Source organism: Gavialis gangeticus, unplaced genomic scaffold (assembly GCF_001723915.1).
Source record: "Gavialis gangeticus isolate Ggan-Ray unplaced genomic scaffold, GavGan_comp1, whole genome shotgun sequence".
Classification (NCBI taxonomy): domain Eukaryota; kingdom Metazoa; phylum Chordata; order Crocodylia; family Gavialidae; genus Gavialis; species Gavialis gangeticus.
In genome coordinates, this window is record NW_017728995.1 from 19,686,146 (window position 1) to 19,710,505 (window position 24,360).

The following is a 24,360-nucleotide window of genomic DNA, read 5'->3' on the forward strand; positions in this document are numbered from 1 at the left end:
ACGGTTGGTCTTCCTGACCGCATCCCCACACTGCCGGCCCATGTTCATCTTGGCATCAGTGGTGACTCCAAGATCCTTTTCTGCCTCTGTATTGAGGAGAAGGGAGTTCCCCAGCCTGTAGGTATGGTGCTGGTTCTTCCTCCCCAGGTGCATTACCTTGCACTTGTCAGTGTTGAATCCCATCCTATTCTCATCTGCCCACCCCTGTAGCCTCTCCAGGTCCGATTGCAGCCTGCACCTCCCTTCTAGCGTGCCCACATCCCCCCATATCTTAGTGTCTTCTGCAAATTTGAACAGGGTGCTTTTTACCCCCTCATCCAAGTTGCTGATAAAGACGTTGAACAGTGCAGGCCGAGGACCAAACCCTGGGGGACCCCACTGCCCACATTCCTCCAGGTCAAATAAGACCTGTCCACTACCACTCTCCGGGTGTGGCCCTCCAGCCAATTAGTGACCCATCTGACTGTAGGTATCGACGCCATGGTCTCCTAGTTTTTTAATGAGAATGGGGTGAGAGACAGTGTCGAAGGCCTTCCTAAAGTCCAGAAAGACTATGTCCACTGCAACACCTGCATCCAAGGATTTTGTGACCTGGTCATAGAAGGCCACCATGTTGGTCCAACAGGACCTGCCTCAAATGAACTCATGCTGGTTGCCCCTAAGCATGATCTCCCCTGCTGGCCTCTTGTGGACATGCGCCAGGATAACTCTCTCAAAAAGCTTACCCAGGACTGAGGTAAGACTAACAGGCCTATAGTTTCCTGGGTCCTCTTTCCTCCCTTTTTTCAAAATGGGAACCACATTGGCTCTTTTCAGTACTCTGGCACATTGCCAGAGCACCACGAGTGCTTGTAAAGCCGGGCCGGGGTCCTGCAATGACCTCCACTAATTCCCTCAGCACTCTGGGTTGGAGATCGTCAGGACCTGCTGATTTAAATACATCCAGTCCCTCCAAAAGTTCCCTGACTAGGTCCTCTCTGACCCTAAGCCTGGGTGTGCCTCCCTTGGGGCCTATGGGGATCTTAGTGGGGGGATGACCCAGTCTCTGCTCAGAAAAATGGAGGCAAAGAAATTGTTAAATAGGTTAGATTACATCATTTTTTGGAGCTGGCCTTTAAGGATCCCATTTCCATGGTTAAATCAGAAGCCATAATGACATGTAATGTCTAAATCTTAAAAATACTGCTTTTCCTCTATTACTTAGCAGCTAGTGGAATGAGAAGGCAAGTAGGTTACCCCTAAACATCATGAAACATCTCTCAGCACCTCCCTCTTTCACTTTGGTTACCCAGCTTCTAAAGCACCTCAATCTAAAGAATATAGACAGTAAATAGCATACAAGGATACTAGGGACAGACATTACACATACATTGGTTTAAGTGATCAGAAACAGATTCAAACCTGTAACAGAACATAAGTTTATTGCACATAAGCCAGTTTCAAAATGGCTGAAATTGGTTTAAGATAAACCTGGTTGAATGTAGTATCAGACTTAACTGATTTGGGTCAAACCAGTTAATGCAATCTCTGTCCCAGACCCCTTCCTGGTTTAAGTTAAACCAGAGCCCCCAGAATCCCAGATGCTTTGCAGCCCTGGGCTGGGCTGGGCTGTGCTCTTTGCTCCAGAAAACAGGGCTGGCCCTGCCCCTGTGCCTCCCCACTGCAGGCATAGCAGGGTCTGCCTGGATCTCCCTGCCCCTTCCCCCTGTCCCCCACCTCGCCACTTGCTGCCAGCACTCCTGTGTCCAAGCCCAAATCACATGCACACATTTGATAACTATGCCTAAGTGATCAAGGTTTTTCGCTTGGACCTGCTTCTAGAAGAGGTCACCGTTTGGATGCTATTACAGAACAACATTGGTTTGTTTTGTATTTCCCAGACGTCTGGTTCACCTTCGTTGCCATTTTTTTTAATGAAATAAGCATGTTAAGTGCCAGACGGTTATGTAACACATTTCCTTCCTAAAGGACCAAATTAGGAAAATACTAAAAAATGGTTCAGTGTCCACGGTTGTTAGCACATTAGAATTAAAGTAATGCTAAAAACAGGTAGGGTAAGGGCAGTGTTTCATAATAGGAAAGTGAATAATAATAATAATGATGGATTACATTTACTAAGCACCCTCACAGCTTGAATGATCCCACTTCACTTTGCAAACTACTCTGCAAAAGATCACCAGGCAGAGTGCTTACTAGGAGGAGCAATCCTGCAAACTCCTGGTATTTCTTCTAGTAGCGAGCATCACAGTTTGTAGTGTTTGCAGAATTGGACCCCATATACATTTCTGTAGCTCTGCTCTCAGGGGAAGCAGGTTGGCTCATATCACATACATGCAACACTGCATGGGAGAGAGTACCAGGGAAATGTTGGCCAAAAGTACAAGAATTAGTCCCTATTAATAGGATCTTTAATGCCTAAAGTCCTGTGACCTAGTAGGGGCAGGGGGGGAACCAACAACCACCCCTAATTGGTAGCCAGACCGCTGAGTTTCCTAAGATTTCCTACTACACTGCTATGTTTTTCACCATTACTTAAAAATATTCCATTAGCTCTTTTCCTACACAATACATAGTGGAACAGATGAAAGCACTGATAGTAAAAGGGCTATCCGTCACCTGGTAGTGGTGTTTTGTACTGTTGGTCTATCAGCAAACTGAAGGCAGGTAAGGATTAGCGGCTGAAGTTCTTCCTCTGTCTTGTGTTACATCAGACACTGATCTTTAACTGGAAGAGGAGCTGCTAAGATGCAATCACTCCCAGTGGGACAAATTTACTCCTTTAGCACCTTGTTGAGGTATAATGACCAATCCATTACTAGAAATGCTGAAGTGACATTCTGAATAATAGGCAGACAAGGTTCTTTGGTAAATCTGATATCTCTGAGTTGGTCTAATAAAAGATACCAGATTTACCCAAAGAACCTTGTCTGCCTGTGTCCTCAGACCAACATGGCTACAACCTACATTCTCAATAATCTGTTCTTGTCACTTCCTCTCTTCTAAGCATTTTGTACATGAAAGAGGAGCAGAGGGTTACGTTTCGAGGGCAGTAGGTGATATGAGAGGTGGTACCTTTGAAATTTCTTTGGCTGCTTTTCTCACACCTTCCCTCTATATGGCAGAACCTCAATTCTTACTCCAGCGCTCCTCTAACTCGTGTCCCCTTTGAAAATGTCACCAGGCCTGTTGCCATCCAAGTTGAAAACTAGACAAGTCTCAGTCTCTCTCGGAGTTGTCACAACTCCTGTCAGTTCTTCTTTCAGAGTATATCTAAATCAGCATTTCCCAACCTTTTGTTTCCAGTGGCACACTGACTGGGCCTCTCCCACCATGTGCCACACTGGCTGAATGCAGAGTGGGGGTGGGGTGGCGAGTGGCCGGGCTCAGAGCGGGAGGGGCGAGGCAGGGCGGCGTGGCTGAACCCAGGGTGTAGATGCAAATCACTGGCTGGAGCCACGCCCCCATCTGTCTGGTTGGCTGCAGCGGCAGCAGGGGGTGTGGCTCCAGCCCAAAATTCTACAGCACACTTGGACGTGGCCGCGGCACACTGGTTGGGAAACACTGATCTAAATACTGCATTTCCCATCCCTATTAGTAATCTGGTGTTTGGTCATCTTTCATCTATCCTTCAGCAACTTTTTGCCTGATTGCTGTGCTATACGTCTCCTTCTTTCCCTCTGATGCCACTACAACCATCTTCCTGTCCTGGGACTATTCATTTCCTCCTCATTGAATTTCCCCACTAGGTTTTCATTGCTTTCCCGGTCAGATCCACACTTCTTGCCCTCACCACCCTTGTCTTTTTCACTCAGTCACTCTTCAAAGAAGATTGGCTCCACTGTGGAGGTTCCAGTTGAAACGTGATATCTAGAAACATGGTATCCAGATATAGGATAGATCAGGAGCCACCTCCCTTTTGCAAGGCTGTGGACACCCACGCAAACTCCTGATACAGTGCACCAACAACCTGATAACCTAGGAAGAGAGACAGTGCAATATCATTGTGGCATGGACTGGAGGGCCTTATAAAACCTGCTAACATGACTGACATCAAGTAGCAGCAGTAGTCAACAGCGTGTTCTGCTTTCCATCAATGTACCAGGTATCTCGTTCCTACTCCTGACCTGACCTAAGACAGAGACAGTAAGTGAAGACTGGCTATTGAAAATGTTTGCCTGGCTAAAAATATTACGTAACATGTTAGGCTAATTTTACTTAATTTAATATTCATCTACATTAGCACAGCCTTTCCTGTTGCAAGTTATTTTTTTTCTTTTATTCACTCATACATGTTTCTCTGCTTTTAAATTTATGAAACAGACATTCCACTGAGCTCAGCAAATGATGGCATAATAACTTATCTAAATTGCAAAGTATGTGATGCCCTTGAGGTAAACTCAGATGTGAAGGTTTTATGAAGTGTCTCACATGTAGAAGTCCAGAAAAGTGTGTGTTTGTCAGTTCATGTCTAGCCTTCAGTTGTTCAAAAGATGTTTAAAGGACCTTATTGAACCACAAGCTATTTAAAATCCTAGGGGTACTGAACACAGGGGAGAAAAAGAGCTGCATTATTATATGTAAAGATTAAACAAAGTCATATTGAATGCAGCTGAAATATTGCATCTCTGATCTTTTGACGTGGAAGTTAACAGTTGGTAGGTTCTAATATATCTATTTATCTAATTGTATGCCTCTGCCACTGCAGTGTTTGAACTCCTAATAAGTACTGCATAAGGCAAGGCAGGGTGGCACCCTAGAGACTAAATGGGTTGGAGAGACATGAGCTTTTAACAGCAACAACCTAATTCATTGTATGCTATGAATGCCCTACCTTCTGCCTGACCTCAGATTAACATGACTAACTACCTATCTAATTAGTATTAAGAAATGTATTCTTACAAGTAAGGGTTATGGTGTCAGCCACTCTCTTTTTTCCCTCTGTCTGGTCCAATGAATATTTCATTATTATACAAAGTGCAACAACTTCACAAAGAGAGAGAAACAGATTCATTTTAGAATACAGAAAAGCCTGGAGGTTGTATGCACAAAAGGCTGGACATAGCGGACCAAGCAAAATCCTGATACAATGCACCAAAAATCTGGTAATTTAGGAACAGGGACTGAAAAAAGTTACAGTTTCTTAGAACAGTAGAGGTGAATGTGGCTAGGACATAAACTAGATCTGATTCCACCTTGGAGTGATGTCCTGGAGTAGGAGAAGTAATGTATTAGTCACTTTTGACATCTGCACATGGAAGAATGAGGCTCTATGTCAGCTCCGCGTGAGTCAGTTTGGGGAGGGGAGAGAAACCATTCAGGGGCAGGGCCAGTAGGTCCTTAACTATATGGCTGCAACCACTACCCAAAGAGATCTGCAGAGGTCTTATCTTCTATGCTGGTTTGGAGGCTGATGTAGAGACAGATGACAGCGGAACAGAATCTACACTTGCCATCCCACCGTGATTTTTCCTGTGTAAATTCCAAATACAGGGGCACTAGATGGAGTGAATGTCAGCCCCTGTGCACCTGTTTCTTTATCTGTTTGCTGAAAATCATTGGATATGATTGCTAGCTAGACTGGGATTATGCCCATCTCATTGCATGGAGGGCTAGATTCGATACAAGGTTTAGCTATCTAAAGGCTAGATGCCACCTTGCCTAACTTAGGTGGTGAAGTGGAATCCCCCAGAGTTGGGTGCTGAGGCTCACTGTGCAGGGCACAAGGAGAGTTAGACACTCAGATCAGGGCATTTCAGGGAACAGGCAGAGGACAGAACTGCAGGAGCCTAGAGACCTTTCAGGTCAAAAAGGAAGGTATCTGGTGAGTTTAGGCACGTCCAGGTCCAAGTTGCAACTGGATGGGGGTTTTCTGGATCACAGTTTTGACGTGGACACAGGAATGATGTGAACTTCATGTTCCTTTTCTTGCATTTACCCCATAAAGCCCCAGACAGATAGCAATTATTTCAGCTGTTTCTGACTTGGACTAAAGTCTCCCTATCCCATCAGTCCAGGGAAAAGCAGCCTCTTTACAATGACTTCCGTTCTTATCAGGAAAATGACTTGACCATTTGTCTTTTCTTTGTTTTTAATACTTTCAAAAAGAAATATTTCATTTATTTTTTTCCTTGTACTGCTTAAAAAATGCTGGATTAATTTGAAACTAATTTGATAAGCCCAAGAGGAAAAGAAATGTGTTTCGAGGTCAGGCTTTGTGTCCTTGTATATCAAGTTTCAGCCTGAGTGAATTTTTATGGTTGACTTAGAATATAAAACCCTGAAAATAGTGGTTTGTAATGGGAATTCTGACGCACTCTTTAACCATTTGGAAAATAGGTGCCGCTATAATTCTGCTGTGTCAGAGCAAAGTTTTGAGTGTTTTCATTAGATGCAACAGCTGCTTCTCTTGCAAAATCTAAACTTTGCTGGTGACAGTGTGGTTGTCAGCTTTTTTCAAGAGTTTTGCAGTTGTAAGTGATTGCACAAGATCCCCTATGGTCTATCTTGCTTTCATACTTGCTTTTAATTCAATGACAATAGAAGAAAATAACCACCATGGAATTAGAATTGTGTAAAGGTTGTTCATAAGAGTTGTATAATCAGGTGATGGTGGAGCCTTTGAGAAATCGGAATGCCTACAAAGAGTCTAAGGCTAAGTACAGGCAGTCAAAAGCCTAAGGCTGAATTGATTCAATCTTCACGGGTTAGTTTAAACTGCATGGATTGAACTGATAAGCAAGTGAACAGACATTCACTTCTGATTCTGGAAATGCAGCCACATGCCTGCAGTGGCCCAGGCCAGAAGCTGGGGAGTGCTGGGGCATGCCTCCCTGCTTGACTGATACAGACAACTTGGGGCAAGGCTAGCCTGTCCACTCTGGCGCCTAGGGTGCCGGGGTGTGCAGGGGAGGTGCAAAGCATCCTGGGACGCTGGGGGTCTGGAAGTGAACTTGAATTTGGAGGGGATCTGGCACAAAAATTCAATAACCTAAATCATTTAAGTCTGATATTACACCCATCCAGTTTATCTTAAACTGGTTTGGGCTATTTTTAAAGAGGTTTATGTGCACTGAATTTCTGTTGTGTTACAGATTTGAACTAGTTTCTGATCACTTATACTGGTTTATGTGTGATTTCTCCCCGGAGCCTAAGTGCCTGGGGAGGGGGGTGTTACATACTGTAATCTGTGTCACAACCTCCATCCACCAGTTCTTTATCACCTGATCTAATCTTTGTTCAAAATAATTTAGAAGGACTGTTTAACCTTGTTTAGTATTCCTAAATAGAGCTGGTCAAAAATTTCCCACTGGATTGTTTTTCTATTGAAAAATACTGGTTTGTTGAAATAGATTATTTCCTTGAGAATATGCTGAGATTTTAATAAGAACAAATGGAAGGACACGTTTCATTTTTAAGTAACTTTTCATGTCAAGTTTAATTTATATTATAAATTAAAAAATGAGTAAAATTAAAACAAAAATGGTTCAGTTTCTTCAGATATATAATATTTCAGTTGAACAGAATGGAAACATTAAAATGCAACAGGACATTTCACAGGGGTGTAGGTTGTAGCTGTGTTGGTCTAAAGACATAGGCAGACAAGGTTCTTTTGGTGAATCTGATAACTTTTAATAGACCAACATAAAATAGTCGGGGAAAAAATTTTAAGCAAGCTTTTGGGTTTAAAACCCCTTCGTTAGGCTGAGGAAGCTTCTGCAGTTGGTGTGTGCTCTTCCTGGATGCCATGAAAAGTAAAGAACATTTCAGGGCTTTTTTTGTTTCCTTTTGATTTGGAACAAAACCAAATTTAATTTTGACATGCTGGGATTTATTTATTTATGTAGGAAAAACTGAATTTTCACCAATTCTTTTCTTATTCCTGTTGGAATCACTGGCACATTGTAGAATATCTGTTCAGCTTTAACTATTGGGCTGGTTCATACTGAGGTTAAACCTCAAGGGAGAAAGTTCTCTGATCAAGAATTTCAAAATATGTGTCTAAAATTAGGATAAAGTGTGAACCAGTGCCCATTGGAGTGTGTATGGGTCTTTCCATTAATTTCAGCATGCATTCTATCAGGCCTACCTTCAATATTTAGATGTCTAAAGAACTGACCTGATATTCAACAATACCGAGCACTCAGCAAATACTAGTGAAGCCAATGTAACCTGTGAAGTTGTTCAATGTTTTTAGAACTCAAATGACTTAGAAGGGAGCTCCCAGTCAGACCCAGACCCCTGCATTTGCAGATGAACATTTTTCCAAACCAGTCCATAGGCACAGAATACTTATTAAGGTTTCTAAATATGTTTTGGATTCCTTTCCTCCTTAGGCACCCAGTTTTAAAAAGCTTGTCTCCTTCATTTAATGGCACATGTGTCCTCCCCCAGGGTAACCAAGCATACTTCATCTTGAGATAGCAGAGGTTGAGCATGACTTTCCTTGAAATTGTTGGTCCTGGCTCTTACAGGTTGCTGTAATGGTGGGGAAGAGGTGCATTCTCTCTCGTGTGTTGTCAGTGCTCCCCTTGTTGTCACTATTCCCTTGGTTGACATCCAGCAGAAGAGAAATCTGGACCCTTTAGGGGGATAGGGACAAGAAAGCAAGAGAGAAGGGCAAAGAAGGACTATATTGATGCAAGGAGCCTAAGGGGAAGCCTGAAACCAGGTGCCAGTGTATGTGTAATTAAAGATTGTATCATCATGTCTATAATAAAATTGCACAAGTGAGCTTAACTGTAACGTTTTCCAATTTTTATCTTTGCAACCTTAATATTCTTTTAACGTGGATTTTGCTTGCTGTGTACTACAAGTTTTCTTATTTACAGTCCTGAACACCTAAGACAGAGCCATTCCATGGTCCTATCAGACTGGATGGGTTTAGGAGACACCTCATTGTACACAAAGACTTAAGTCACCAAATATTACCAGCAGGTAGGAACATTCCCCTTTTGTTGCTGTCTCTGCAAGTTGCAGATGTCTGATGGCGCATTTAGCTAGCTGTGGAATGGGTTTTTGAGAATGAAAAACAGAGCAGTAGAATCTTTGCCGATGTTGCACAACTTTTGTGTAATTATTTTAAATGTTGATGGCAATCTTTATTATTATTTATGACAATAAACTTACTAATTATAATATACTGTATATATAATAGGCATATATCATACCAATTATCATATACTGTAGTATAACGTATTGCACTGTGGACACTTAAAAATGTAATCTGTAGGCACCCTACTGTACTTTAAGAAGGATGCAGAGAAACGGGAAAGGATCTAGAGATGAGACGAGCAACAGAAACAGTAAAAGGGTTGGCATTCAAGCTGTTTGAGGCAAGGTTGAAGAGAAAAAGAAGATTCCAGGGGCAGGGGGGCAGGGGCACGATGGCATTTTTCTAAAATTTGAAAGACTGCCATGAAGAAGACTGCCAGAGAGGGCAGAACAAGAGATGATGAGTTTATATTACAGCAAAGCAGATTTAAATTGAATCTCAGGAAAAACTTCTTAATTGTAAGAACAGTGGGAGACTGGAACAAGCTGCCTAGAGAAGTTGTGGAACCTCCTTCACTGGAAGTCATAGAATCATAGAAAATTAGGTTAGGAACAGACCTCAGGAGGTCACATCTAGTCCAACTCATTGCTCAACGCAGGACCATCCCCAGCTAGACCATCCCAGCCAAGGCCTTGTCTAGCTAGATCTTACAAACCTCCAAGGATGGAGATTCCACAACCTCTCTGGGTAACCTGTATTGAAGAAGAGACTGAACAGGCACCTGTCTGGGAAAAGTTAGGAATAGTGAATCAAGCACAAGGGTTAATTTAGGTGACCCTTGAGGCCCATCCAACTCCACGATTCTATAGTTCTAAGCAAGTGTGAGGTAATTAGAAGATGTGATTACTATAAAGCAGAAACTGTGTGAATACTTATAATTAATTTCTCTCTTCACCCTTTCAGTTATACTAATACAAAGGCATTTGCTCCTTACTCTAGGCACCTTAAGAAAAACGTGAAAAAAAAATCAACTATAATTGTACTCTAAACCATCCCATACTGTGAATACGTCATCACGAGCCACTGATCTGTCTTCTAAACAAGTAATTATTGCTTGTTAAAATCACTTTCTGCTACAACATGCTCTGGGAATTTTAATTTAGAGGGCTTCAGTTGTAAACTGAAACTGATTCAGTCCCTCTACCGTTTCCTGGCAGCACCTGTTTAAATAATTTCAGACATCTTTGCCATTTTTAGTTTAATTGAGAAATGTTAATGTTTGTTTTTAAATCATACCCAGATTTCGACTGCCCCAGGCTAAAACCATCTCAGGGGAAAACAGAAGAGATGAGTGCAATTCTGGTGAGATCAAAACCCACCATCAGTCTCGTGGGCTGAGAATGCATGGATGATCAGTCCTCAGCTTGCCCTTCCTTCTTCACATAGGCCAGGTGCAGACATTACACTTTTCCCAGTAGAAGTAACCAGAAACTGGTCTGTACTCATAACAGAACAGAAGTTCAGCACACAAAACGTGCCTATACCCATAACAGAACTGAAGTTTGGCACACATAGACTGGTTTAAAAATGGCAGATCTAAGATTAGTCCCCCCCACCCAACGAAGGGAGAATGTGTGTTGTGTTCACTACCGATTTAAGCTATGCTGCTGATGGAAAACTGCATGACTTAGATCAGGGGTGGGCAATTATTTTGGGCAGAGGGCTGCTTACTGAATTTTGGCAAGCCATTGAGGGCCACATGACAGGCAGCCCAGGGCAGATTAATATTATTTTTCTAAATTTTTTAGGGGCTCCATGGGCCAGATAGAATGGCCAGCGGGCCGCATCTGGCCCCCGGGCTGCATTTTGCCCACCCCTGACTTAGATCAATTCCACCTCGGGCTTTTTGAATGTCTCTACTTAGCCAGAGATATAGAGGCATCTTCATTTTCTGGTGTAAAACAACTGTGGGGCCATCTTTTTATCTCAGTGATATCAGTTTAAATCTGGTGGGCACATTATGCTACCCAGTCAATGGCTCCATTAGGGTTTGCACTGATGTAACTGAAATCAGCACCTACTCCCTAGAACCAGAAATTCAAGTTCCAAGGTTCAAATTCAAACTCTGCCCGTCATTCTTCTAACCAGGGTCCAGCTTGCTATGCCTATAGCTTTTTTTAACATCTGAATTCCCACCTGTTCTGCTGGGACACAATTAATCCCATGAGAATCCACTGCAAGTCATTGCTTTGAACCTCAAGCAATTTCCCCCCTTCTCCATGCTGTGCTGTCATCCTCTTTACCAGAGTGGACAGCATTACATGCCTGCTCTATATATACACAATTGTATAGGGCTCTGGGATGAAAAGCTTTGTGGAAATGCAAGATATTCTTATATCATTGCAGCCCAGCCATAACTCATTCTATAGGGTCAAATCCATCTAAGGGCCATGAGTTAGCACAAAGTCCTCTTAAGCTCCTTAAGGGCGAAAATGATCAACTGCTGTGCAGAAGTCCCAGAAAGGCATTTATCTATCCTATAAGCCTCATACCACCTAAGCAGCTCCTCAGGGGAGCTTAAGGGAGGTGTGAATACTGATGAGAATCCAGCGTGTAACCTCTGCTTGGGGCTGCATGTTTATTCCATAATAAACAACAATCAAAACAGTATCTTAAATGGCCAAGAAGGATAAGCATAGTAATCAGTCAAAAATAAATTCTTCAGTTGGTTTGGCTGACAACAACGTGAGACTGCTAACACTGACAAAGATGAACCATCTGAGAGCATTACAGCAAGAAATAAATACTGGTGGTAACTGTCTTTGCCCTCAGAAGCTCCAAGACAAGGGGTCAAGTTCACTTCCTTTTCCACCGTTGGAATAAATTCCAACCTCATTAGACATGTCCTCCCCAGGACACTATATTTTGGCTGTCTTTATCTGCTAGTTTTACCTTCTGAATTTTATTCCACACACGTTCTTTATCACTTCTTCTTCCTTCAAGGGTGTCCGTGGCATCTGCCATTAGCAACTGCAGCTGGGGCACCAAGATAAAAATTATCAGTGTGGAATTCACACAGAAATAACTTCTCTAAATACACAGATTAAAACCTAATTAAAAAATCATTTGTACGCTGATGATTTTATTACTCATCTTTCACACAATGAGCACTGCCGCCTCATCATTGCTTCAGCCATTACACTGTATTATTGTGGATATAAAATACTTAACAATAGGGAAAATTCCTGTGGAATATTTGTCGGCAAACCTATAGGTTTCAATGCAGTAAATGCTTATGTTTTGCTAAGGCAGATTTGGATGGTAAGAATAAAGGTTCCATATTTCATTATTTAACTCTCTGGGATATTCTATGCAGTACATGAATACTTTTTAGTATTTTCTCCTAAGGGTAATACATCACAGTTTAAGACAGCATGTAAAACCTCACAAGAGGACAACACTAAAGTTGAGATGTTTTTACTGTACCTCAAGGTATCTAGCTCATTTACCTTCTTTTACTATCCTCTTCTTTGACAGAGCCTCCCCATCATTCAGTGTAACAGAGCATAAAAACAAGGCTGGCTATTTCTAGAATAAACTACAAAAATGCAGCTATTTAAAAGGCGTGATAGTCAGTGTTCACTACTAGTGTCTGGGCCCAGAATTTGGTGTGGTCTCACTTTGTTCCACTTTTTAAGCATCTTAAAAATGCATTTTTAACTGCATGTAAATAACACAGAAATTGTTGTCCTGGACCAGACAGATCTATCTAGTTCACTAGCCTCTTCCTTGCAGCAGCCTGCACTGGAGGGTGCAAGAAATAGGCAAATGTAAAATAATCTTCCCCCAGTTAAGCCTCTTTCTACACCCTTTAGTTAGAGATCAGTTTAAGAACTGAAGCATGGGGTTTAACATCTCTTCTAAAACTTAGTGTTGATCATTCTAGATTAGATAGCCTTGTTATCTATTTAGGTGTCTGGTCTCTTGAAAGGTCTGGTTTCAAAAGGCATAAATAAAACGAAATTCAGAATTCCTGTTGAAGATCCAGCTGAACATTGCCATGTACTCACCTTTCTGTACCCAGATAGTGCAGGAACCTAATATGAGTACATGACATGATATCACTCAGGAGCTCTGCTATTTATGCTTAGCTAAGCAAGGAATGGAAAAGATGCCTAGTCTAAGAAGCCACACTATATTTCCTTAAATTTATGGAAGTGAGCTTTACCATTCAAGTTTTGTGCTTAAAATTCCTTTCCTGTGCTCCAGCACTGGATAAATAATGCATGAATGCATGAATATTCTTTTGACTCACTAAATGAGTTTGCTTTGGCTTTAGCTTGCTTTCACAACCACGTTGCACTCACTTTGCATGAACATCCATTGGACTGAATCTTATTGGTCCAAATGTTTGCAGAAAAAAAAGTCTTATATATCAATATTCATGGCAACAAAATGCAAGTTCTGCTGCTGGCTGTAATAGGAGCAGAGTCAAGGTCTTTGACAGAGATTGTCAAACATTTTCTGTTGCACTAATTTTGTGACAAAACTCATTGAGAGAGAAGAAGTGTGTCTAGAATAGTCAACAGTGTGACAGTTAGGTTACTCAGCTAACGTATGGGAAGTCCAGGTTCAAATCTTTGCTTCGAATCAGGTGAAGTGTGGCCCTAAACTTGTTGCTTTCAGTCTCCCACAGGCTAGGTAAATGCTCTCATCATCCGCTTATTATGGAATTTGATTCCTCTGGTTTTAAAAAAAAATCCGCCTTGACCCAAGAAATCTTCCCAATGAAAGTTTTGCTGAAATCGATAACTTGCCCTGACAAGTTTCAGTTTCAACAAATCTGCATTTTTGGACGAAGACTGTTTTATGGAATATTTCCTGACCGGCTCTGTAAGGGAAATTGGAAAATTCTTCCTGATAGACAGCTAGCATACTAAAAAAAATAAAAATCTATTTTGTTTTTCCCACAATGGAATTTTTCTGGAAATACTTTCCCATGAAAAAACGTGTATTTTAACTCTCCATCACAAGTTGTGTTGAACCCCCTGCCCCCACCCAACAAACCCAACCTATTTTTTAAAGAGGAATAGCTTTCTATTTTCCATCAAGTTCCCAAGTTTGATTTATGGAGCACAGATACAGTAATGCAGAGCCATAAACATCTTCAGAAGGTTTTTGTGTTGATATTTTGATTGTGTTCAGCAGCTCACATTGAATGAAATTTTCCTTCCCTCAGATCTTGCAAACAAATAACAAGTTTAAAAATCATGAGCCAAGATTCTCTTTCCCATATGTTAGGACTCTCTTAATGTATATGCTTTTGAAGTTAACAGAAAGGAGTTTACAACTGAAATGCCTTTAGGCTTCTTGTAACAGCGCTGATATAACTAGGGTGGAGTTATAAGGGCAGCTGCCCCAGGTGCCAACTTAAGCTGTGTGGGGAAAAAATGGCTCTGATAGCACTGGCAGAACAGGGGCAGTCAGAAGTCCCCATATGACACAGCTTCCCAGAGTGCCTGACTGTTGTTGCACTTCTGTGTAACAGCACAAATGCACTATAAACCCAGCATGCTTTGCACAACTTGTAATACACATAACATATATGAAGTTTTAGCTGTTTCTTATTGGAAAATTTAAACTGGTCTATTTGAACCACCTCAGGCTAGGTACAGACATTCAAAAAACTCAAAGCAGAATTGATCTAAGGTACACGATTTTCTGTTAGCAGCGTAGTTTAGATCAGTAGTCAACAGAACATACATTTGGTGGGGGACCGGGGCACAAATCTCAGGCTGGGTTCCACCATTTTTAAACCAGTCTGTGTGTGCTCAACTTCTGTTCTGTGATGGGCAGAGACTGGTTTCTGATCACTTATACCAGTAAAAAATGTAATGTCTGTACCCAGCCTTAGTTATCTCAGCTGTACCAGTGGAAAGCCAGAATGACTTCAGTGGAGTTATTCTATGTTTGTGTTAGAGGAAAGTATTGGCTTGATCTATTCTTCCCCACAGAAAAATACCAAAAAAAAAAAAAAATTCTGATTATGATCATAAACAATTTTAAAGGAAGAAGAATGCAAAGTATATTCACTACAAAGCTCATGGAAATGCACAGGAGTCCTCCCATCCATTTGAGTGGATGATGGTGCAGCTTCTTAGAGTCTGCCTCTTCAAAGAACTAATCCTGAATGTATAGTTGTTTCCATGCAGCATCCCCTTGACTCTGTGTAGGAGTTACTGCAGAAGCACTGACGTCCAAAGTTGGCTTTTACATACCAGGCCTAAAGGAGTTGAATTTCCTTTAATGTTAGGTGTTTGTGCAGAGTACAAGGGAGGATGGCGGGGCAAAGTACCACTAATAAAATGATGAACCCATACATTTTAATGCTGCAGACGGGCCAGACTGTTACTTTTTTTTCTTTTAAATTACTCCTGCTTTGGGCTTGGCAAACATGGATCTCTTACTAAATACTTACCATTCACCATTTACCATTCACCATTCATGCCAGGTTCTGGTTCTGCCAAGTCCTATGAAATAAAGTGAGAATAGCTTTCCCTTCCTCTGTCTTCCTGAGGCTTCCTTGAACCTTCCTTTGAAATATTCCAGGGGAGGTCCGGCTCCCAGCTGGAGAAGAGCCACTTTACATAGATTTAGGCAACAATTAAGAGCACATGCCCAAGCTATGTTATTTGGAAAGTCTCTACTGAAAAATGCATCAGTTCCTCAAGATACACCTCTAATCGGCCTTAAAATGTGGACCAGTAGATACTAGTACCAGGAAACTTGTTCCAAACAGAGGGTGCCTTTTACTAGAAGTAGTTTCTTTGTAATGTGTCTTCCCCTTACCTTAAGCACAGACTTTAATGTTTGGCAGCTGCTAGGTGTGTGCGGAGTTGGTTTTTTTTTATTTGGATTCGGATTTGGCCTGAATTGGGGGCGGTGATTTGATTCTTTGATTCGGATCACTGTCCCTGACTTGATTCGGCCAAATCTGAAGATTCGATGCTGATTCAGAGAATCAGCGGTTCGACCATAGACACAGCTTTAAATGTTTTTTCTACATACCTCGAGGCACCAGTGTGGCTTGTGACCGCTGCAATGCTGGGGCAGATGGAGCGTCCCACAGGGGGCCCTCTGTGCGCTCAGCGACGAACCTGGAAGTGGACTGGAAGTACTGGGTCTGCTGGGGAGTGTGCTGGGGGCCCCGCCATGCCCCTCCCAGCTCAGCGATCGGCCATGGGGGGACCCCAGGTGCCTCCGCAGACCCAGGAGGCACCAGTTGCTGAGCCGTGGTGGTGTAGGCGGGCCCCTCACGTGCTCCCCAGCAGTCCTGGAAGTGGACAGGAAGTGCTTCTGGTCCACTTCCGGGTCTGCTGCTGAGCATGCTGGGAAGCCCCCTGTGGGATGCTCCATGCGCCCCAGCATCGCAGCATTCATGAGCCCCTGCTACCTACAGGTATGTAGAAAAACCATTTAAAGCTGTGTCTATGTCCGAATCACCGAATCTCTCCGAATCGACTTGGAGGGATCCGATTCGATCCGGAGAGATTAAAGGGCTGACTCTCTGCCGAATCGATTCAGGAGCTGAAGCTTCACACAGCCCTAGCAAATACCTCCCTGAACAAGACAGAGCTGTTTAGTTTCCTTATGGCAGGCTGCTCTGTGAAGCCCTGGCTCTACAGAGCTCAGGGGCTCTGCAGGACAGCAGCCATGGCTCGGGACTGGCTTCAGGAAAACCCAGAATTTCAGAGGCCAGTGTTTAGATCATCAAAGCTTGACTGACTAGAAAAGTAGGGAGTGAGGAATATGTAATCCTCACTCGGGAGAAATTTGTTTTACCTGTTGAGCAAACTGTTGAACACCCCACAAACTTTGATGCAACTATGGTAGCATTTGGTACTGCTATAGCACGTCCCATTTGCATGTATCAGGCTGTTAAACTTGTTAATGAATTCAGCTTCGTAACACTCCTGCAAATATTACTATCCTCATTTTATAGAGGGGAGGAAAAAAACCCCCTAAAGCACAGAGGGGCAAAGGGATTTGCTCAGGATTGCACAGGAAGGTAAGAATAAAAATCTCTTGCTTCCTGATTTCTAGTCCTGCACTCAAACCCCAGGAACATTCTGCCTCTCTTGGTGCAGCTGGCTATGCTGCTGGATATTTTTGCATATCATGATCTGAATAATTGCAATCATTTTCCAGGCTTGTTTTTGGAGGGTTGGGGGAAGGAAAGATGTTTTTAGAATATAAGAGCAAATGCTTCCCACCCTTCCACAAAAAGTACCCATGCAGGAGCTCAGCACCTTTTCTGATAAAATATTGCAAGGAGAATTTCAAAAGTAGTCCAGGGTCTGTGAATATTAAGCACTGACTTCCAGTACAAATTACATTGCAACATCTCTTTCCCCCCATCCCTTGGCTCACTGCCTGCAAAAGCCAAAACAAGGATTAAAAATAAATACTCACCAATTCAGCATCTTGCTGACTGATGTCCTGCAGATAGGGAATGGTTGCTAGCTCAGCTATCGCTTGATTAATCACTTGGGACTGTTCCTTGATTCGCTGCGACTGGCGGAGGAGGCTGGCATATTGCAACTTCTCTATCACACCTGAACATGCACAGAAACTCTCCTAGTCTCTTAGCAAAAGCAAATGGGTTAGAAGAGAGCCACAGAAAACATACCTCTTCTTTGAGACTTATGTCAGGGCTTATCATCATATATATTCCCAGTGGTAATTCTATAACCAAAGAAGCATAAAACACCTTTAAGATAATGCTTTTTAGAATCTTATATAGGAAAAACACTTTACACAATCTCTCTAGTAGTACTAGAAGAAAAATTGTTGATAACTGATATGCAAGAGCAGACCACAGATAACCAACACAAATCTACTTTTTTCTTTCCTTAGTTAGAAAAGCCTATTCCATAATCCCCTTTGTTAAACTGTTGTTCAACTTTTTGGGTTTCCTTTAATGCTTCAGTGAAGAGGTTCAGGAAACCACATAATGGAAAAATCCCTGACATGTTCACAAACAAGGAAAACCCACAGCTTTCAAACCTGGCTATAACACATGAGGAAACTGCAAAGATGGACTCTGATCCTGGTAGCATTTGAACACAAAATGTAAGCATGTGAGGAAGTTAGTCAAGTGTTTAAATTAAAAGGGAAGCATGTGCCCAAGTGCTTGTTGGATTAGTTTTAGGGTCATATTTTCAAAGGTATGACAATGCTTAAATTTAGAGATTGGTACCTAGTAGGATTTTCAAACCACATAGGCCTATGTGCATCACTGCAAAGCTGTGTTCACTACCTGGGCCTTAGGCATCCTGACACTGCTTTGCTCCTGTTGCATTCCTTGGATCATGGACATGAGCTTTTATCTCCTATATGCCATGTGTGTAACCTAACTGCTAGACTATAGAGCCAAACTTTCACTTATTTTCTTGGCCCCGTGAATGTTTAATAATTTGAATCCAATAAAATAGCTTCAAGAAATGATATTTAGAGAACAACATTGCATATCACCTAATAGTCCAGTAGTTAGCATCTGGTCCTGGCAGGGAAAGCCCTGAGATCTAGTCTTTGCAATAAATCAGGCAAAGGAGGGGTTCAAAGACAGGTTCCAAGGATCCTGGTTAGTGTCCTAATTGCTAGGGGTCATGAAACAGTGCCGGCCAGCACCCAAAAGTCTTGTATATGGTTCTCTCCTGTACATGTGCAATGCATGTGCATGCTCTGAAAATGTTGACCAGAGCAGGCACTGTAAGGGACCACCTAAGCTGAGATTCCTTTGGGACCTGGACATGGGCTGAGGCTCCAAGTGACTCAATGACAACAGGACTCAAACAGTTTTCTGAAGGCCCATCGGCAGCAATTTAGGCACATAGGAATTTTAAGGCACTGCTGCTGTTTCTGATGTAGGTGCCTGCCTACAAAAGATGACTATGAACTAACCATGTGATGTGGCCATGGAAAAGGCAAACTGAGTCCTAGAGTGTACAAGGTGGGGTATTTCCCCCAATGATTGGAAAACTTGAAAGTCATTGTATCAGATCCTACTGAGACCACATCTGGAATACTGGGTACAGTTCTGGTGATTTGTGCAGAAGGGTGGATTCAAACTGGAACATGGGCAGAGCAGGGCTACTAGGATTATCATGCGACTGGAGAGCCTATTTTATTAAAGGAGAGGAGACTGGCTCGTTTAGTTTAATAACATAAGGGCTGAGAAGGGGGCATTATTGCTGTCTATAAATACATCAGCAGGGGGGAGTGTTGGTGTAAACACAAATAGGAAAGAGCTATTCAAGATAAAGGACAACAGTGATGCAAGAACAAATGGGTAGAAAGTTGCCATAAATAATTTTAGGCTAAAAAAAGAAGAAAGCTTCTTGATAGGACCTGTGGGGGGAAAAATTCATCCTTTCAACCTTATCATTCAATTCCTTTGCTCAGAAAAAGTTACTTTTCCATGGTTTGACCTACAAAGCTCTATGTATCATCAGGGAAAAGGTTTATACTAATGCTGACACTGAAATTATACACTGCCTGGGTCAGATATAGCAGGGTGACTAAGTAATTAGAAAATTCCCAGATATAAGGAGGCATTAATTGTTTTACTTCATCTCAATGCCTGTCAGTGCTATGCTATTAGCAACCCTAAATTGAAGAAGGCCCTGCCAATTTCAAAGTTGCTTTGAAGCCAGATGCTCCCAGTAAGGATGGGTGAGCCTTAATGAGGTGCAAACAGCTGAGGGGAGGCTAAGCAGAGGCTTTGACTGACAAGGTAAGGAGTTATAATGAGGTGTAAAGAGCCCGAAGCAGGCATGCTTAGTTCCATTTCTAATATTGAAATCCATGGGATTTGGGAAATATCTAGTACCATTTGTACATTTTAAATAACTGTCTACTTTACCCACCGGTGTCTTAAGTAGCTTCTACTTTATACGCTATATACTGTACATACATGGAAATAAAGAAGAGTAATCAATGAGAAGGAGAGACAGAGGGAGAAGCTAACATATAACAAAACATATCAAATACAATTTTAGTTGGAGCAGGAGGCTTTCCTTTGCCTTTCTTGAAAACCACCCAAGAAACCCTTTGTGTAAGTTTTAACAAGTAAAGTATTGACTCATCATCTAAGAAAGCAGGTTAAAAATGCTTTCTCATTGGGCTGAATCATGCTGTCCCAGTGGGGCGTCTCCAATTATCAATAAGCAGAGGCAAAATAGAAACAACTCTTTGTTAGTTTGATTTGCCAGAAAAATATGAGCGCGGGCCATGGAACTAAAGCAAACAAATTGGATAACTGAGCCAGCTGGTGCTCTGTGGACATAGCAGTGTTATTTAAATCTGCAGTAGGCCAGAGGTAAATAAATAAATAATGTACAGCAGGATTTTTTAAATGGATTATAGCAGGTTGAATGTTGTCAGAGGTTGTGTTTCAGTGACAATGAAAAATGCAGAAGGAGAGTGTATATAACTGCTACTGGCAGAAAGAAGAGTCCATGGGGATGTGAACCACATGATGGGGAATTACATGAACTATAGTGGAATTCAAGAGACTACTAAGCTGCAGCAAAAGAAAAAAAGAAAGTGGCTAAGGAAGAAACTGAAACTGCCTCACACAGGTGTATTGAAGGGTAAATAAATAGTAAAAGCTTGCAGGGAAGCTTTAGTGGGAAAGAACTAGCTTATTGAACAGATGGAAGTGCTTAACACTTAAGAACCAGGAATGTGATGTAACCAACAAATATAGGACACACCTTTAATTCCAAGACAAAAAGGGCACAAAAGTAAGCCTGGAAACTGTTTTCTTCACTGGAAAAGAAGCTCACCTGGAGAGAAGCTCACTGTGCATGTTGTGCACCTGTCAAAATGACTGCCGCTTCTCTGACTCAGCAAACTGAAGGGGTGGAGTCCTGAGTTAACCCTGTCACAGCCATAGCTATTGGCTGAGCACTAGGGCTTGTGCAAGTGTTGATGGACAGACATACTTCCTGCATGCTCTGACTAAGTGTGGACAGTCAAAAAGCCCAGAAGTTTGATAGACCAGTTTAATCTAAATCAGTTAAAGCTGATATTACATCCACCCAGGTCTATCTTAAACCAGTTTCTGCCATTTTGAAACTGGTCTATGTGTACTGAACTTCTGTTCTGTTACAGGTTTACACTGCTTGCTTAGACTAGTTTATGTGTAATTTCTGTTCCTAGCCTCTGTTTTCAGGAGGATGTACTCTATGCCACAGTCAATCACGATGCTGGAAAAAAGTCTTTTTACCCCTACTACATTCTACCTTCTAAAAACAAATCGCTTCTTTTATTTGAGGACATGTTGCGGGGTGAGAAAGTATGGTACTTATTTACTCTGAGTATCGCCTTACTGTGCAAACAGTCCTCTTGTTTGCAGTGAGGCGGGGTATGTAGTGAGGTACTATGGAGTGTAATTAAGAGCATCACAATTGGTTTTGTAAAATATTTTCTGTGTACATTTATCATTACGCTTCAGGTCTTTCAAATGGTAATGCTTGTACAAATTGTATAATTAACTTCAAGTTACTGAGCTGCTAGTCTGAAGTAGTGGGACTGACATCTATTTAGGACTGCTGCCATTGTTTAATTAGCTCTGAGATGTTTTCACCCAAGAACATCAGAAGATAACTAGATGAATTTTGGATTGTACAAGAAATAACCTGCCTTTTTTGTGTAAGCTTTGCTTTTTTCCCTACTAAAATTATTCTGTCTTCTTTTCACTTAAGAGAAGCTTGTACAAGTAATATCAGTAACTGAAGGGGAGCAGTCCGTAAAGCAGATTCATGCCAAAAATAGATTTTGTTTCCTTTGAGTGAGATAAACAACAGGTCAATCTTGTAGTTTTAAGAAAAACTTGGAATAATTCCAGGCAAATGGAAGTGTCCAATTTCTGCAGTGCCTAGAAAGTAGCTTCAGTCAGGGATAGCAGAGCAGTCCTGTCTCTGCACTATCAGGCCTAGGTTGCTTTATAACCTGATCTTATGTCAGGGCTGCTGTCTTGTCACAATCAGTTTACACTAAGATAATTGCAGGGAAGGAAAACAGCTTTTCACCAAGAATATATGCTGGTTTCTTTACTGTTGTGTGCAAGATTGGCAGCTGCTAGGGCCAAATCAATGATAATTAGTTTTATCTAAGGTTTTACTTTTCTTTAGCGAGACCCCAAGTATGACCCCGTGGGCAAGCTAGCTGCTGGTTGAGACCTTATTTGAATGCGACTCTTACTCAGTCCAGTTAAAATTCTGTTTCTTGGTGCTTTACGTGCCATTCAGGAAGGACCTCTCAAAACAGTGTGAAGAGGGTGAAGTCCTGGGCCCCCTGAAAACAATGAGATTTTTGCCCTTGATTTCCATGATGCCAGGATTTCAGTCACCACACTTTGGGTATCCTTACCTGCTATCCAGCTTAGTAATACGTGTCATTTTAAATGCAGAAGGGTAGGCCTCAGCCAGCGTAAATTAACATTGCTGTATTGAAATCAATGGGGCTATGCCAAATCATGCCCCCCCCCGAAAACGGTTTGTAAACTCAAACAATCTTAGCATGTGTTTCACTGACTTGTCCTTTAGGGTAGCTGTTTGTATCTTATCTGATAAGATATCTTATCTGTCTCTGATAACAGGATCTTAAATGAAGAACTTTTCTATTTAGACCACAGAGCCTTGTTTCTCCAAATTAGTTTCCAGAACAGACTAGAAGGAGGGAAATCAAATATGCTTCTAGGAGAAGTTTTCTCCTTTGTTATTCTTTAAAGTCAGGGGGGAGAAACCCAGACCTCGTTAATGTAAATTAGCACGTCTCAACTAATTTTCCCTTATAAAACCTTCTGGGGGCACTACAGAGCCCAAAACCACCTGGGGTGACATTCTGGCTGTGTTGATGGGAATTTTGCCATGATTTCAGTGGGGTGAGGATTTCACCAGTGGAAATGTCAATGCCATAAAGTCTATCCAGGCTTCAGTGCTTTATTTTTATGCTGAAGAAACACAAGCATGTCATTGATGAATAGTACTACACCTTCTAGAAAAGGCCCATTTACATCAATGTGTTCAACAGGAGAAATGCTAGAGGTAGAAACACAGGATGTCCATTTCCTTCGTCATGTATGTCAGGCTGCTGCCACTTTTCCACCCAGGGCTAAGCAGCAAATAGTTTGTTAGGGCCCATTTTGTGGACGCTGAGCACTTTCAGACGGCCTCATGAGGTCCCTTCCAGATCTTTGCTATGATCTTATGAACCCAGGTTTGTAGGGTCAGACACTTAGTTTTTCACTAACAGAAATCTGAGCACAAAGAGAAGCTTTTCTGTAACTTTGGCTAATATTTTCCCCTTGCTGGAGGTTGCTAAGTAGCAATTTTTGCCAACCTCCTATCTGGTGTCACAAACTAGGACCGTCAAACCTGTGATTTGCTAAGATATCCCTGATGAGGAAATGACTTTGATTTTTCTAAGGCATAGATGACTAGAAAACTGTTATTGCTAGGAGGAAAAATGTTAACATTAGCATTTGCCGTCTGTGGAGGAGAGGTTTCTTCCACTTATTTTCTGGAGAATAATTTAAGAATTGCATTAAAATAGTCTAGTCTACATGCAAATTTGATTTTTGACCTTTTGTGCTAATCAAAAGCTATGGTGCTAAAAAGCTGTGTACTTTATTGCAAAAAGTATGGAGTGAATGAACTAAAATCCCGTCAATGTGGCTGTATCAGATTTGAAGGTTGCTTTCCGTGCTTTGCCAGCTAGGGGCTAAGTTTAGGTCTCTAGGAACATTTCGAGTTACAGTTGTTAACTCTTGATGGAGAAGTTAATGAAATGTATGGGACATTCTGCATTTTAAAATGTAGCAAGCAGCTGTGGTAGTTGGGCTCGTTATTAGGATTAGGAATATAATACAATACGGAATGAGGTTTTGAAAAAAACTGCAAGTGAAGACAAAAGTTGAAAAAGCCTAAACTGAAATGTCTGGGGCTGTTTTTTCTCAGTCACTGTTGATGTAACTCGACTGTGTCCAGTTAGCTGGGGACTTTCAAAATGTACAGGTAGAAATTTACTGCATATTGTAATATGCTTTGAAAGTGTGGCAATAAAAAGTCACTAATTTAAAAACTTTTTTTGCTAATCAAGTTGCATATTCATTTAAATATTTTCTGAAGCAACTAAATGGTTTCATAGTTTCGTAGTTGGTAGGGTTGGAAGGGACCTGAGCAGATCATCAAGTCTAACCCCCTGCCATGGAAGGAAAGAGTACTGGGGTCAAACAACCCCAGCAAGGTGTTTGTCTAGCCTCCTCTTAAAGACCCCCAGGGTAGGAGCCAGCACCACTT

General features: G+C 41.8%; 1 protein-coding gene across 1 annotated transcript in view; it reads right to left on the reverse strand.

The window, feature by feature from the left end:
- Positions 1-24,360, reverse strand: part of SPATA16 (spermatogenesis associated 16) — a 151,660-nt gene that overhangs the window by 14,448 nt on the left and 112,852 nt on the right. The window contains exons 8-9 of the mRNA XM_019503040.1: positions 17,465-17,629; positions 11,945-12,028 (exon numbers count right to left, since the gene is read on the reverse strand). Coding sequence (XP_019358585.1) covers positions 11,945-12,028; positions 17,465-17,629 — 249 coding nt within the window. The remainder of the gene's footprint in view (positions 1-11,944; positions 12,029-17,464; positions 17,630-24,360) is intronic.